The following is a 16,120-nucleotide window of genomic DNA, read 5'->3' as shown; positions in this document are numbered from 1 at the left end:
TCACAGCATTATTGACAGCAGATTCTCCCCAAACTCCCCATAATCCATCACTTAGATCTAAAGATATTTCATCAAATCTCAGCATGACATTATTAAAAATTATTTTCTAAAAATTTAGAAAGCTTTCTATCAGAAAATGCTTATCTTTTGACTCTCTTTGCTAAAGAAGTTTATGCTTAAAACAAATAAAATATCTGCCATTGGAGTCAGAAAAAAAAAACACTCAATTGTAGTACAAAACTAGAATAAATATTTTATTTAATTTTGGATCTCACCGATTTAAGAATATGTTTTACTTAAAAAAAAAGAAGCTAAAAACCCTGAGGAAGAACATTTTTGCAGTCTACTGTAAATAACATTAAGATAATTTTCTCATTTTTACTTTTCACTCAGATTGTTATTCTGATAATATAATCTGCGATTAAATTAATTAGAATTAATTTTAGAGACCAACCATACATTTGGTTTGTGCTTTGCTTTCTTTAATATTCATTTACTCTTCATTCACATAGGATTTATCGTTAATTAAATTTTTTTTCATTATATAATCATTTTAATAATTTATTTGCTCATATCATTGATTCATTCAAGGATTAGTCATTTATATTATTTTTTTCCATTGCTGTTTATTCTTATGATTGTGTGCTTTCAGTGGATATTTGTCTTCATGAGTAGGAGATCAGAGAATGTCTCCATTTAAAGTATGATGTAGTGAAGCAGTAATTCTCCATTGCTGTGGTCTGTGCTATAATAACACTTGTGAAACATATACAACTAAGATTATTTAATAAACTCTGCTCATTTTATCATCACTTTGTCTCCTGCTTCTGCTCTTCTCTGGCTTTCTCAGTCGACTGCTTGGCTGACAGAAGACTGTTAAAACTGTTTTGACATCTGAATTACAGTTTTTCATCTGAAACTTCTCTCAAGTCAAGTCAAGTCAAGTCATCTTTATTTATATAGCGCTTTAAACAAAAAAGATTGCGTCAAAGCAACTGAACAACATTAATTAGGAAAACAGTGTGTCAATAATACAAAATGACAGTTAAAGGCAGTTCATCATTGAATTCAGTGATGTCATCATGCAGCTCAGTTCAGATTAAATAGTATCTGTGCAATCATTTGCAATCAAGTCAACGATATCGCTGTAAATGAAGTGTCCCCAACTTAGCAAGCCAGAGGCGACAGCGGCAAGGAACCAAAACTCCATCAGTGACAGAATGGAGAAAAAAACCTTGGGAGAAACCAGGCTCAGTTGGGGGGCCAGTTCTCCTCTGGCTGCAGCAAAGTCAGATTGTGCAGAAGAATCATCTGTTTCCTGTGGTCTTGTCCCGGTGGTCGTCTGAGACAAGGTCTTTACAGGGGGTCTCTCACAGTAACAACTTCTCATTTAGATCAAGTATTATTGAGAAAGTGATGACTAAACCGAACCACATCCGGCACGAGAGACACTAGTTTAGCTACACAATAGATGGGTTTAACTGGTTCATTTAGAGCATTTAGCCTCCATAAAGCTGCTCACTAAATCATATTGGACTTGTAATGTGTTGTGTTTGTGTGGTTAATGGTGATTCATATGCATGGTTTCCAGCAGGCATCCTCAAATAGCGGTGCAGATCGACTGCCCTCCGTGTGTACACACATGACATTATTTAATCACATCAGTGCAGCCAAACAAATTTATCATGTGTTTGTGATTCCATTCCATTATGATTTTCATTTAATTTAGCTTATTTTTATGTAGTTATTGCACCATTATGTGGACATAGGACTACATTATTTGTTAAATATCTAGTGAACATACAGATTTTTTTTTTGTGTGCTTTTGAATTTCCAATAAAAAATGATTATATAAACAAACAAACAAAAGGAATGTTTCTTGAGCAGCAAATCAGCATATCAGAATGATTTCTGAAGATCATGTGACACTGAAGACTGGAGTAATGATGCTGAAAATTCAGCTTCGATCACATAAATAAATTACAGTTTAACAGAGATTCACACAGAAAACAGCTGTTTTGAAACATAATATTTCACACAAGTGCTTAGAGTTGTTTATGGTAATGATTTTTCAGTGTTATATAATATTCGCCCTTTGCGCTCTGTGTTCATTACTTCTATCTCCTGCTAAAGATGCTTAAAACACCACATTATAATCTGCAGATCAGTGCTGGGTGGTTTGACCAAATATCTGAATCACAATTAGGTGTGTGTTATTAATAGTTCTCCAGCCATTAGTCAGAAGTGTATGTAGTTAATAGGATCCCCTCTCAATTCACGATGCTGTCTACACTGATTAATCACTTGCTAATTCATATTGTGTGCCTTATTCAAACTGGTTTACCATTAGAACTGGTATATCACCCAGCAGTACTGCAGATGATGCAGTTATTTTAGCAACAGCAGCAGAAACAGACTGATACTTTATCTAAAACATTGCAAAGAATGAGAATGCAGCAAATATAAGTATTTTGATCAGACCGTTCAGATAAACCAGGTTTGTTTGTTCCATCGACATTTAATATTATAAATCAGCATGTCAGAAACATTTCATAGTAAACAATGTCATAATTATGAAAGGTATTTGTCGATGACACTTATTTTAAGCAAAATATAAAAATGGCAGTGGTGGTCAGTAACGGAGTAGCTTTACTTCGTTACTGTACTTAAGTTTCATTTTTCAAGTATCTGTACTTTACTGGAGTGGTTTTTTAATTGGAGTAACCTTTACTTTTACTTCACTACATTCCAAATCATAAGATCGTTCTTTTTACTTTACTACATTTCATAAAACATATCGTCAGGAAGCGGCGGATCCCGCTGATGTCTAAAATCAAAATCTAAACCTCATTCAAAAACGAACTGAGTCTTTTTAATGAACCTTTTAAATCAGATCGCAAATCACATCAAACGATTCGTTTACGAATTAGAATGATCCGATTGCAGCTGTTCTTGAGTCGTCAACTCACTGATTCAAATGAACTGTTTAGTAGTCTCCAGTGAACTGAATTCACAAGTAAGAACCGGGAGATCTTGTGAGCGCATGCGAGTGCGTGACTGATGCTGCTAAAAGTTACTAATGTCGAATTTTAGGATTAATTATTGTAACTGAAAAAACGTCTCTAGGTAACGCATGTAACTCTAGTTCCTCGAGGGAACGAGACGCTGCGTCGAACGCTTTGGGGAACACGTCTAGCGTGAGCGACTCTGAATATCGTGTGTAATCAGTCCAATGAAAGGGCGTGACGTCACGGGCAGGGTGACGTAAGCGACCAGGAAGCTATAAAAGCACGTGCCACGCAGCTGGCATCAGCTTCGAATACCAGCAAGCGCCGGCAGGGGTGCCGGGGGTATGGCTCCGAGACGCAGTGTCTCGTTCCCTCGAGGAACTAGGGTTACATGCGTAACCTAGAGACGTTCCTCTTCAGGAACTCGAGCTGCGTCGAACACTTTGGGGAATGAGTACTGACGCTGCCAGACTACCAAACCCCTGCCTAGTGTGTATCCGAAGAGCACAGCTTAGGACGAGAGGACAGAAGCGCCTGGAGTGACTGGCATGTCTAAGCCATAAAATCTTGCGAATGTAGAGGGTGTGGACCACCCCGCAGTGTTGCAGATGTCCAGCATGGGTACACCTGCCAAGAAGGCCTTGGAGGCCGCCATACCCCGTGTGGAGTGAGCCTTGGCTCCCAGCAGCGGGGGAAGACCAGAGGACTCATAGGTGGCATTGATAGCCTCGACTATCCAACGACTAATAGTTTGCTTAGAAGAAGAAGAACCCCTCTTGGGGGGACCATAGCATACAAGCAATTGGTCTGTTTTTCTCCACAGGGCAGCTCTGTGGACGTATGTGTCCAGCGCTCGAACTGGACACATACAATTTAGCTTCTCTTGGTCGGGCTCACGAAAGGGAGGAGGACAGAAGGCCTGCAGAACTACAGGTTGTGGTGTGACAGAGGGGACCTTAGGAACATATCCCGCTCGAGGGTATATGAACGCTTTGGTCATGCCAGGTGCAAAATCAAGATAGGTAGGGGCCACTGAGAGGGGCTGCAAATCTCCTACTCTCCTCAGAGAGGTAATGGCCAACAGAAAGGCGGTTTTAAGCGTCAGATGTCTGTCTGAAATATCTTGAATAGGCTCAAACGGAGGTCTGCACAATGCCTCTAACACCACAACCAAGTCCCAAGGGGGAATACGGGACCGTACTGGAGGTCTCAGCCTCAGCGCACCGTTGAGGAAACCTGTAACTAATGGGTGTCTTCCCAAAGACTGACCATTGAGAAGGGCGTGGTAGGCGGCAATGGCCGCCACGTAGACCTTCAGCGTGGAGTGGGTCAACCCTGCAGAGAACCTGGCCTGTAGGAACTCCAGAACTGTTCCAACTGGGCAGTTTGCTGGGTCTAGCTGGCGGTCTCTGCACCATGAGGTGAAGAGTTTCCACCTCAGGGCGTACAGTTTCCTTGTTGAGGGAGCTCTGGATTGGAGGAGGGTCTCAACAATCTCGGTTGAGAGACCGGATGCTAATAGTTGTGCCCCCTCAGGGGCCACACCCACAGCTTCCACAACTCCGGGCGAGGGTGAATTATCGTGCCCTGCGCCTGTGAGAGTAGGTCTGCCCTGATCGATATCTCCCACGGAGAGCCGTCGAGGAGCGAGACTAAATCTGTGAACCATACTCGGCCCGGCCAGAACGGGGCTACTAATAACAGACGGACCCCATCCCGTCGTACTCTCGCCAGAACTCCCAGGAACAGAGAAATAGGGGGAAAGGCGTACAGACGAAGCCTCAGCCAGGTCTGTACCATAGCGTCCAGTCCCAGAGGAGCTGGATGAACTACAGAGAACCAAAGGGGACATTGTGATGTCTCTTGAGTCGCAAAGAGGTCTACTTGAGCTCTGCTAAAAAGTCTCCATATCTGCTCCACCACCTCGGGGTGAAGCTTCCATTCCCCGGGCCTCGGCCCCTGCCTCGACAGTATGTCTGCTCCCACATTCAGTCTCCCAGAAATATACACTGCTCTGAGTGAGAGGAGTTTGTTCTGGTGCGCCAGCTTGTACAAGGGGCGCGAACGCAGACCACCCTGGTGGTTGATGTAAGAGACCAACGATGTGTTGTCGGTGCGCACCAACACATGGTGACCCCTTAGGTCTGGGAGGAAGTGCTTCAGTGCACGATAAACTGCTAGCATTTCTAGACAATTGATATGCCATGTCAGATGGCGACCACTGCTCCCACAGACCGCGGGCCAGGGTGGCCACTCATGACCGCACCCCAACCAGTGAGGGAAGCATCCGTCGCTAGTGTTACACGGCGACCAGGAGCTTCCAACAACGGGCCCTGATTCAAGAACCAAGGTTTCTTCCACATGTCTAAGGCATGGAGGCAGCGCCGCGTGACCTTGATAGTTCGAAGTGGATTGCCCCTCGGGAAAAATCCCTTGGTCTTGAGCCACCACTGTAGGGGTCTCATGTACAGCAGGCCAAGAGGTATCACGTTGGACGCAGCTGCCATTAGACCCAACAATCTCTGAAATTGTTTGACAGTGAGTGACTGGCCTTCTTTGACTCTCTCGACTGAGATGAGGATCGACTCGATACAAGCAGGGGACAATTGTGCCTGCATCGTGGTCGAATCCCATACTACGCCTAGATAGGTGGTTCTCTGAACTGGAGAAAGTACACTCTTCTTGGCGTTCAGTCTCAAACCCAGCTCCCCCATATGTGCGAGAACGACATCTCGATGCCGCAACCTGCTCTGACTGAGCTAAAGTCAACCAATCGTCGATATAGTTGAGAATGCGGATGCCCTGCATGCGCAGGGGGACCAGAGCCGCATCTACACATTTTGTGAACGTGCGGGGTGAGAGTTCAAGGCCGAAGGGAAGTACTCAATATTGGTAGCCTTCGCCCCCGAAAGTGAACCTCAGAAACTTCCTGTGTTGTGGAAGGATGGATATGTGGAAGTATGCATCTTTGAGATCTATTGTGACAAAACAGTCCTCGGACCTGATCTGAGCTACAACATGCTTGATCGTGAGCATTTTGAACTTCAATCTCATAACTGATCGATTTAAGACCCGCAGGTCTATGATCGGACACAACCCCCCATCCTTCTTTGGAACTATGAAATACCGGCTGTAAAACCCGGATTCCCTGTCTTGAGGAGGGACCACCTCGATGGCCTCCTTCTCTAATAGGGCTTTCACTTCTTGTTCCATAACCAGACCCTGCTCGGGGCCGACTATCGTCGGAGTAACCCCGTTGAACCTCGGCAGTGCAGAGCCGAACTGAATACGGTAGCCTTTTTCTACTGTGTGCAGGACCCATTGAGATACATTTGGCAGTAGTTTCCACGCTGCCAAATAATCTACTAAGGGAATCAGTCTCTCGAGACTGACCTCTGGTGTAAGCGGCCCCCGCAGGGGCGGCGAGTGTCTCAGCCCCGCTACGCGCACGGGTGGAAGATACTGAGAACAATGCTCGCTGGGGACCGCTGCGCCCTGGAACACTGGCAGGGTTGGCAGACCGGCCCCCAGAGGGCGCTGAGGCGAGACGGGCACAGTGTACTGTGGTGTACACCGCTCTACCCCAGCAGAGGCTGCCCTCTGAAGCCCTGGCTTTCTGGCATCAGGGCTTCTTGGCCGAGGCCTTCTTAGCTTCGATGACTGCCCTTAGATCTTGTTTGGACCTAGAAGACCTCGGCTGAGAGTGTCGCTGGGACTCTCGTTCCCGACTCTGTTTTTGGGCCTCGCGGTACGAGGAGCTAGGGTGCGGCTGGGGCACCTCCCGCCCAGATGCCCCGAGAGAGATTCTGTTTGCGGGCCTCCTGAAACCTGTAGACGACAGTGCTGACTGCGTCGCCGAACAGGCCAGAAGGCTGGATTGGGGCGTCCATAAGGCAGACCCTGTCCCACTCTTTCATTTCAGACAGGGTCAGCCATAAGTGTCTCTCCGTGGCCACCATAGCTGCCATGGACCGCCCAATCGCTCGGGCGGTCTCTTTGGTGGCGCAGAGGGAGAGATCAGCGGTCCTTCTTAACTCAGAGATGTCATGGGACTTGATCTCCTCTCCCTCGTCTAGCTCTTTAAGCAGGTCGGCTTGGTATGCCTGTAACACCGCCATGGTGTGCAGACACGCACCAGCCTGACCTGCTGCCGCATACCCTTTGCCCACCAAAGCCGATGTTGTTCTGAGCGGCTTGGAGGGCAACGCCGGGGCCTTCAGAGACGATGCAGTACCAGGGGACAGATAGCTCGCGAGTGTCTGTTCCACGGGGGGCATCGCTTTGTAGCCGCGCTCTGCCATCCCCACTACGTTGCCATAGTAATCTGACGAGGGGATGTAGAGGCGGGCTGAAAACGGGCGTTTCCACGATCTAGCGATCTCTTCGTGCAAATCGGGAAAAAACGGAAGGCCCCGGCTAGGAGGTGGTTGACTCGCCCGCAGAAAGCGTTCGTCGAGCTTGCTTTTCTGTGGTTCATTTGTCCTCTCGGCGGGCCAATCAATGCTTAATTTGGCCACCCCCGCGCGAGTCACCACCTCTAAGAGCTCCTCATACCTAGGCGAGTGGGGTGGCGAATCCCTGTCGACAGATTCCACATCAACCTCCTCGGAGGAAGAGAGAGGCGGAGTGTCGATCCCTCTCCCTGAGTGGAAGGAACTGCAGAGCGTGCTTCCGACTCCAGAGATTGGGTGCCGGATCTGGCAGAAGTGGAAGGAGATAGGGACATGCTTAGTTTTCGCCTTGCTCTTTCACATGACTTGGAGCTCTACTGGACAGACAACAATAAATAAGACTCACAAGACAAACTGAGGACATTCACACACAGAGCGTTTGCTGAAAGACGTGCTTTTATAGCTTCCTGGTCGCTTACGTCACCCAGCCCGTGACGTCACGCTCTTCCATTGGACAGATTACACACGATATTCAGAGTCACTCACGCTAGACGCGTTCCCCAAAGCGTTCAACGCAGCTCGAGTTCCTGAAGAGGAACCATATTTAGTTCAAAAGTTGTTTGTGAACTAAAGTCTGCTGTAAAGGTTGATCTATTTAAGCCCACTGAAATGCTTGAATGCACACACATCAGCATCAGAGTTTTAGGTAAAAAAAGGGAATTTTTTGACACATTAAAATAATTTCATGTTTTAATTGAATTAAAACATGAAATTATTAAACAGAAAGACTGAAACAGTATTTTCTTATAAAACCTACTCCAATAATCTTTATTTACATCTTTGAAAAATATTTTTAACAGTATACACAAAATAAAATTTAAGCTAGAAACTATTTTTTACTCATAAATTGTTACATTATTTGTCTTGCCTTATTGGACTTGTATGTAATTTCCTGTTTCCCAAGCTAGATGAAATGACTATCAATATGGGCACTGTTTTCTCGAGTACATTAGAAACTTTTGCTTCATCAAATTAAGAAAGGTCAAATTAAAGAGAAACAGACTGAGTCATGGTACAACAGTAATACCCATTCTATCAAGAAAGAAACCCATAATCCCATAAGTACAAACAGAGAAAAACCTCACTTGCAGGTTTTTAGAATTGCGTGGAAAAACAGTATGACCTGATATAAATGCTGCCATGGCCAAGCATATCTGCAAACTCAAAGAAAATAACCAAAACAACCCTTTTTTTTTTTTTTTTTTTTAGCAAAGTGGCTAGATTAACAAATAATCAGACATAAGTCAAGTGAAGTCACCTTTATTTATATAGCGCTTTAAACAAAAAAGATTGCGTCAAAACAAATGAACAACATTAATTAGGAAAACAGTGTGTCAATAATGCAAAATGAAAGTTAAAGGCAGTTCATCATTGAGTTCAGTGATGTCATCATGCAGCTCAGTTCAGTTTAAATAGTATCTGTACAATAATTTGCAATCAAGTCAACGATATCGCTGTTAATGAAGTGTCCCCATCTAAGCAAGCCAGAGGCGACAGCGGCAAGGAACCAAAACTCCATCAGTGACAAAATGGAGAAAAAACCTTGGGAGAAACCAGGCTCAGTCGGGGGGCCAGTTCTCCTCTCCTCGACCAGACGAACCAGCAGTTCAATTCCAGGCTGCAGCAAAGTCAGATTGTGCAGAAGAATCATCTGTTTCCTGTGGTCATGTGCCGGTGGTCATCTGAGACAAGGTCTTTACAAGGGATCTGTCTCTGGGACTCTAGTTGTCCTGGTCTCCACTGTCTTTTTAGGGCTGTAGAGGTCCTTTCTAGGTGCTGATCCACCATCTGGGCTGGATACGTACTGGATCCGGGTGACTGCAGTGACCCTCTGTCTTGGATACAGACTGGATCTGATGGCTACGGTGACCTCGGAATAAGAGAGAAACAGACTAATATTTGTGTAGATGCCATTCTTCTAACGATGTAGCAAGTACATCGGGTGTTATGGGAAGTGTTCCTGGTTCCTGTTTACCTAATATAGAAATATAGAGCTGAGTATCATCAGCATAACAGCGAAAGCTAACACCGTGTTTCCTGATGATATTTCCCAAGGGTAACATGTAAAGCCTAGTACTGAGCCTTGAGGTACTCCATACTGCACCTGTGAACGATATGATACCTCTTCATTCACTGCTACGAATTAATGGCGGTCATATAAGTATGATTTTAACCATGCTAATGCACTTTCATTAATGCCAACAAAGTGTTCTAGTCTATGCAAAAGAATAGTGTGGTCAATAGTGTCGAACGCAGCGCTAAGATCCAATAGCACTAATAGAGAAATACAACCACGATCAGATGATAAGAGCAGGTCATTTGTAACTCTAAGGAGAGCAGTCTCAGTACTATGATATGGTCTAAATCCTGACTGGAAATAGGGTCTAACATACATGTTGTTGGTTTAGATGATTTAACAAATTTATACAATTCTTCCTCTCCTATAGTAGAGAATCAGTGGAACTGTTCCTCAGGGGATCTATAATGCACTGTCTGATGTGATACTGTAGCTGATGGCTGCATGATTACATTTTTATCTCTAATAGTATAAACCCGAATAGACATAACCCAAACTCAATGTTGCCCAGTTTAGCAGTAATGATTTTATGAATTTCTTCAATGATAAAAATAGATAGTATCAGAAATACAATAACAAATTTAGCTTCTACAATGTCTAGTAATTCAGCTTTATTCATTGCACCCAAAGATAAACTGCAGTGCTTTACACATATAGGTCAGGAAGAGCTAAATAAACTTATCACTGTATCTAAACCAACAACATGTTTATTACATCCTGTACCCACTAAATTACTGAAAGAGTTGTTACCTGTAGCAGAAGAACCACCTCTCATTATTATTGTTATTATTTCTGCATCACGTCCCAAAACCTTTCAAGTCAGTGGTTATTAAGCCTCTAATAAAGAAACCACAACTAGGTCCTAGTGAACTTATAAGTCCTAGTGCAAATTACAGACCTATTTCAAATCTTTATTTTATTTTCTAAAAAAAATGTAGATAAAGATGTGTCTGCTCAATAGTGCTCCTTCCTGCAAAAAAATAAATAAATGAAATATATATATATATATATATATATATATATATATATATATATATATATATATGTGTGTGTGTGTGTGTGTGTGTGTGTGTGTGTAACCCTGTTACTAGAAAACTTTTTTTATGAGTGTTCAGGTATGTGTATTTGGTAATGTGTATTGCTTCTTTAAGAGACTCGCTGTTACGTTTTCCTGATTGCTCTAGGGGAGGAATGAAACAGCAAAAATGGATGGTGGTGAAATGAATGTGCAACAGCATGAAGCCACCCCATCTCCAGACCCAGAGTCGTTTCACAATAACCACATAGTTATCTCATTAAAGAAAGTAGTTTTTATTTACAAATTAGGCAAAAATAAAAAAGGGTTATCTAAATCAGAAAGGGGTATTGCCAAAACAACAAACATAATCCGTCTTACTCCTTAATCAAACTACTTAAACTAAAAGAAAAGAACAGCAAACACCTCCCTACTAACCCCACAAATAAAGAAATAACTGTTTAACTAACAAACTTCAAATAAACCAAGAGAAAAACAGATGAATAAAATCATACAACAAATTATTATTAAAGATAACACTCACTTCTGCCTTTTGAATCTCAGTCATAACGTGTCATAGAAAGAGACTAAAAAGAGAAAATTACTTCAATAAGTAGCACACACAATATGAGGTCGAGATACACGGTTAACTACTGGCTTCAACAAAGTATCAGGCCTGGGGTTGAAGAACCCACCAACACAGCTCTGATGGTGTTGGCAGCTTAAATACTCCCAGCATCCAATCACAGCAGGGCACTGATTAGCTGCACCAGGTGGAAACAATTTCTTCTATGAAGAGAGAGAAGGATGGAGAGAGAAACAGCACAGCTTGAACACACACACAAACAGAACCTTACGGCTCTGGACGTAACACTCGCTTACACAGGGAGTTTGGTTGTAATGCCCTTGGTAGAACATGTGCTCAACAGCATGTTTGTGTGTTGCTGTTATCACCTTGGTCAAATTAGAGTGTCTACGTTCATTCCTCCAATCAGGATGGAGAGGGGGCAGGACTTGGAGGAGAGCGAGGAAGATTGAAAATCAGTCGAGAGAGAGACGCGAGAGAAGCAGGATATTGTCTAGATAGTGTGTCACCCGAAGAGCTGAATCATCGTACACCAACCCAAACTATATGATAAGTGAGGTAGCACAGACTTCTTGTATTGCTCGGCTAAGCGAAGGGGCCTTTGTTTGTTTTACTGGTCACAACGATCGCTAGCATCGAACCCAGACCTGCAACGGGGTGGGTTTTAAGAGGATGTGTGTGTGTATGAGTGAGTGTAGATCCACAAAATTAGTTAATCTGACCGGCCTTCAGTATTTCACTGTGATTTTCTAATCTGAGTTGATTAATACTGTTAATGTTAAGGTTTGTTAAAGTTTTGTACCCAGAGGAACACAATTTGTTAGTATAAGTTGAAGTCTTATAAGCTAACGCTATAGAAAATTATTCACGTTATGTGGAAAGGTAAATTTCAGTTTGTGAGAGAATTTAAAGTGAAAGACAGGGAAGAAGAAAAACTAGAGCATTAAAGTTAAAAGCAAACTGTCGAAGAGAAAGAAAATAGTTTTATTCAAAAGCATAAAAGACTGACAACAGGTTGCATTAATCCATTTATTGGTATATTTTTGTGATGTATTACTTTGCTTTGGTTGTTTTGAATTTATTTGTGAAAACCATACATCTACAGCATTTATATAATTTGGCTACTCTAATTTCAATACATTTCTGAAGTCACTTACTTAATTGTGTAGTGTGTTATGTTTCATTGCTGTGGTTAAATTTAATGAGTACATAAAGTGAACCTAAGTTAACGAGAATTAATTTCATAATACATTTCATTTCATAATACATTTCCCTCAGAAACAGCTAGACAAAGGATCAATTAGAATCTTGAACTCAGGCCCTTATCATGTCCAGCAGTAAAGTGATAAGGGGGCTACATAAAATGGAGGCACCGCTGGGATCCTTTGTCTTCTGATCAGCTGCAGAAAAAGAAGAAATCTTAGGTGAGGAAAAAGACCTAACATGTCCTTGAAAGAGAAACAAATGTCACATGAGCTTCGCAGTTGGTGTGAGACTGAACAAACTGACCCCCACCATGCCATTATTCTTCTTGGGGTGCCATCTGACACTGATGTTGCTTTCATAGAAGACACCGTACAAGCCATTAAGATTTTTGGAAGAGTGCGGGCTCACGCTACCAAAGGCGGCTTGACTCCAGACACACTCCAGGTTTTGTGTGAGTGTCAAGAAAAAATCTGTCCTACCCAGGTTCCAACTGAAGTATTGCCATCATCGGGGAATACCTGGAACATCCTTGTAGCAGCAGATGATGAACCCATTGGTGATGAGTTTCAAGAGAAACTTAATCGGTTTCTGTCTCAGGAAGGCAAAACCATGAGTGACCTACAAGGATTAGTTTATCCCTTGGTATCAGGCATGACTTCTCCTGAAGCCATCATTCGGGCAGTAAGGGAACTGCTAGAGAAAACCCCCAAGCCTGTGAGTGATGGCCAGGCTTATAGGTGCTTGAGAATTTTTTCTGGAGTAGTTCCTACAGCTGTCGGTGAAGAAAGTAGTGAGAACTGGCTGGAACAAGCAAGGCTAATGGTCATGGAATGTGATTTTTCAGTTAAAGAGAAACAAAAGCGAATAGTTGAAAGCCTTAAGGAGCCAGCTTTAGAAGTTGTAAAGGCAGTGAGGGGCAACAACCCTAAAGCCACTGCATTAGAGTATCTTGAGGCTTTGGAGAGTGTTTTTAGTACCTCAGAATCTGGGGAAGACCTATATTTTGCTTTCCGGCTGCTTCGGCAAGAGCCGGGGGAGACCCTTTCTGATTTCCTGCGTAGACTTGAGCGGTCGCTGACCTTAGTAGTGAAATGAGGAAGGTTGATGCCACAGCGAGCTGATAGAGCTCAGATTGACATGATGATGTTAAAGTTGCGAGAGAAGAGAAAGTCCTCCTACATTTTTTAAACTCCTCAATGAAATAAGAGAGGATGAGGAAACTGAAGCAGCTAGACATAAACTCACCACTAATATAAGGGAGACACAATCGAAAGACCATACACGAGACAATGTAGCAAGCCAGGATGGCTCAAAGGTTGAGGTAAAGGAGTTGCGACTTCTGTTAGGGGACCACAAGCAGTCTCGACTCCCTGAAGGAGTAGTTGAGAAAGAAAAAAAACCCTGCAACGCCTTTAACTTCTGAGGTGCAAGCTCTGAAAGCCCAGGTGCAACAATTACAAAAGCAGTTGTCTGTGTTGACTGTAGGGCCCCATGTCGTTAGTGGGCAAGAGTCTCTGCGAACGAACCCGACCCCTGTTGCCTCAGGTAGATCCACAAATAAAAGTAGTGAAGGATTTTTCTGCTATCGCTATGGGTAGGACGTGCACATTGCCCCAAAATATAGAGCCACTGAATATTCCTCTCTTGTGATTCAGAAATTACTTTGGTTGATCCGTAAACCTAAAGATTCTAACTCTGTATTGAACCCCAAAAATCCTGAAATAAAGAAGAGTGACTGTTTCTCTAAGAAAAGCCATGTGGAATCCTCAGAACCTATAATGGGTGTCACAGAGACCCTCACAGTGCTTGCTTTGGTCTGTCCTAAACCCAGTGGGCCAGAGCAGGTGTCTGTAATTGTCGGAACCAATTCAAGCCTTTTACAGAGGCTGGCTGGCATTTGCCAAGGAAATTCTGGTACGAAGGCCCTCCATGCAATGAGGATACAGCCACAGATTGTGACTGAGCAGTTGGTTTCACCCCGTCAAAGAGGGGTAACTGAGAATAACAGCAGATGACTCCGGCAAGACAAGAGGTGGTGGATTGTGCATTTATGTTAACAAAGCTTGGTGTACGAACACTGTCATTGTTGGGAAACACTGCTCAGCTAACCTAGAGTTTCTCATGGTTAAATGTAGACCTTTTTATCTGCCGCGGGAGTTCACTTCCACCATAATAACTGCAGTCTATATTCCACCGGATGCTAATGCCAAGCTTGCTTTGAACGAACTTCATGCAGCCATTAGTAAACAACAGACTGCTCACCCGGAGGCTGCTTTTATTGTCGCGGGTGATTTTAATCACTGCAAATTAAAGACAGTGCTCCCCAAATTTCACCAGCATGTTTCCTGCCACACCAGAGGAGACAAAACTTTGGATCATGTTTACACAAACATTGATGGAGCTTACACCGCGACCCCCCTCCCCCACCTCGGACAGTCTGATCACCTTTCTTTGTTTCTCACCCCCAAGTATTCACCCCTCATCAACCGTGTGAAGCCATCAGTGAGAACCATCAAAGTGTGGCCAACTGGAGCAGACTCTTTACTTCAGGACAGGTTTCAACACACGGACTGGAGTATGTTTGCTTCTCAGGCTGCCTGTGGCTCTCACACGGACATTGATATCTATACCTCCTCTGTACTGACTTACATCAACACCACCATTGACAGTGTTACATCAGAAAAAACAGATCACAACATACCCTAATCAGAAGCCATGGATGAACAAAGAGGTGCGAATTCTGCTGAAAGCCCGCAACACTGCCTTCAGGTCAGATGACGCTCAGGCCTACAGTAAATCCAGGGCTAACCTGAAAAGGGGCATCAAAAAGGCCAAGTACTGCTACAAGCTGAAGGTAGAGGAACACTTTTTCCAACTCTGACCCCCGACGTATGTGGCAGGGCATCCAGGCCATCAGTGACTACAAGCCAAGCAACTCCACTCCAACGGTCACGGACGTCTCCTTCCTTAACGAGCTAAATGACTTTTATGCTCGCTTCAACAGCGACAGCAAGGAGACGGCCGCCAAAACCACACATTCAGCAGATCACCAACATCTCAAACTCACCTCCACAGATGTCCACACTGCATTAAGCCGGATCAACGCACACAAGGCTGCCGGCCCGGACGGCATTCCTGGACGTGTGCTTAGAGCATGTGCAGAGCAGCTTGCAGGGGTCTTCACAGACATTTTCAACCTGTCCCTCACCCAAGCAACTGTGCCAACATGTTTTAAGTCCACATCCATTGTGCCAGTACCGAAACACTCCTCCCCGATGTGCTTAAATGACTACCGCCCCCGTAGCACTCACACCCATCATTATGAAGTGCTTTGAGCGATTGGTCCTAGCACACCTCAAAGACTGCCTCCCACACACACTGGACCCTCATCAATTTGCCTACCGCAGAAAACAGGAGCACAGAGGATGCAGTATGCACAGTGCTGCACTCTGCACTCACACACCTGGACAATAACAACACATATGTACGGATGTTGTTTGTTGACTTCAGTTCAGCATTTAACACCGTCATTCCATCCAAGCTGACCACAAAACTTGGAGACCTGGACATTAACACCTCCCTCTGCAACTGGATCATGGACTTTCTGACCAACAGGCCTCAGCATGTTCGGTCAGGCCACACCCACTCCACCACCATCACACTTAACACCGGCGTACCACAGGGCTGTGTGCTGAGCCCATTCCTCTACTCCCTCTACACCCACACGACTGCAAGCCTGTGCATGGATCAAACTCCATCATTAAGTTTGCAGATGAC

At 44.0% G+C, this 16,120-nt stretch overlaps 1 protein-coding gene across 1 annotated transcript; it reads left to right on the top strand.

The window, feature by feature from the left end:
* Positions 1–12,580: 12,580 nt before the first annotated feature.
* On the top strand, positions 12,581–13,438 carry LOC109076177 (paraneoplastic antigen Ma1 homolog). The gene has a single exon (XM_019091971.1). The coding sequence runs from the start codon at positions 12,581–12,583 to the stop codon at positions 13,436–13,438; it is 858 nt and encodes a 285-aa protein (XP_018947516.1).
* The last annotated feature ends 2,682 nt before the right edge of the window (positions 13,439–16,120 follow it).

Source organism: Cyprinus carpio, chromosome B7 (assembly GCF_018340385.1).
Source record: "Cyprinus carpio isolate SPL01 chromosome B7, ASM1834038v1, whole genome shotgun sequence".
Classification (NCBI taxonomy): domain Eukaryota; kingdom Metazoa; phylum Chordata; class Actinopteri; order Cypriniformes; family Cyprinidae; genus Cyprinus; species Cyprinus carpio.
Note: the sequence above shows the minus strand (reverse complement) of the source record. Positions and strands in the feature narration are given on the sequence as shown.

Coding starts and splice junctions, on each gene's coding strand:
- LOC109076177 (XM_019091971.1), top strand. CDS start 12,581: ATGTCCTTGAAAGAGAAACAAATGTCACATGAGCTTCGCAGTTGGTGT.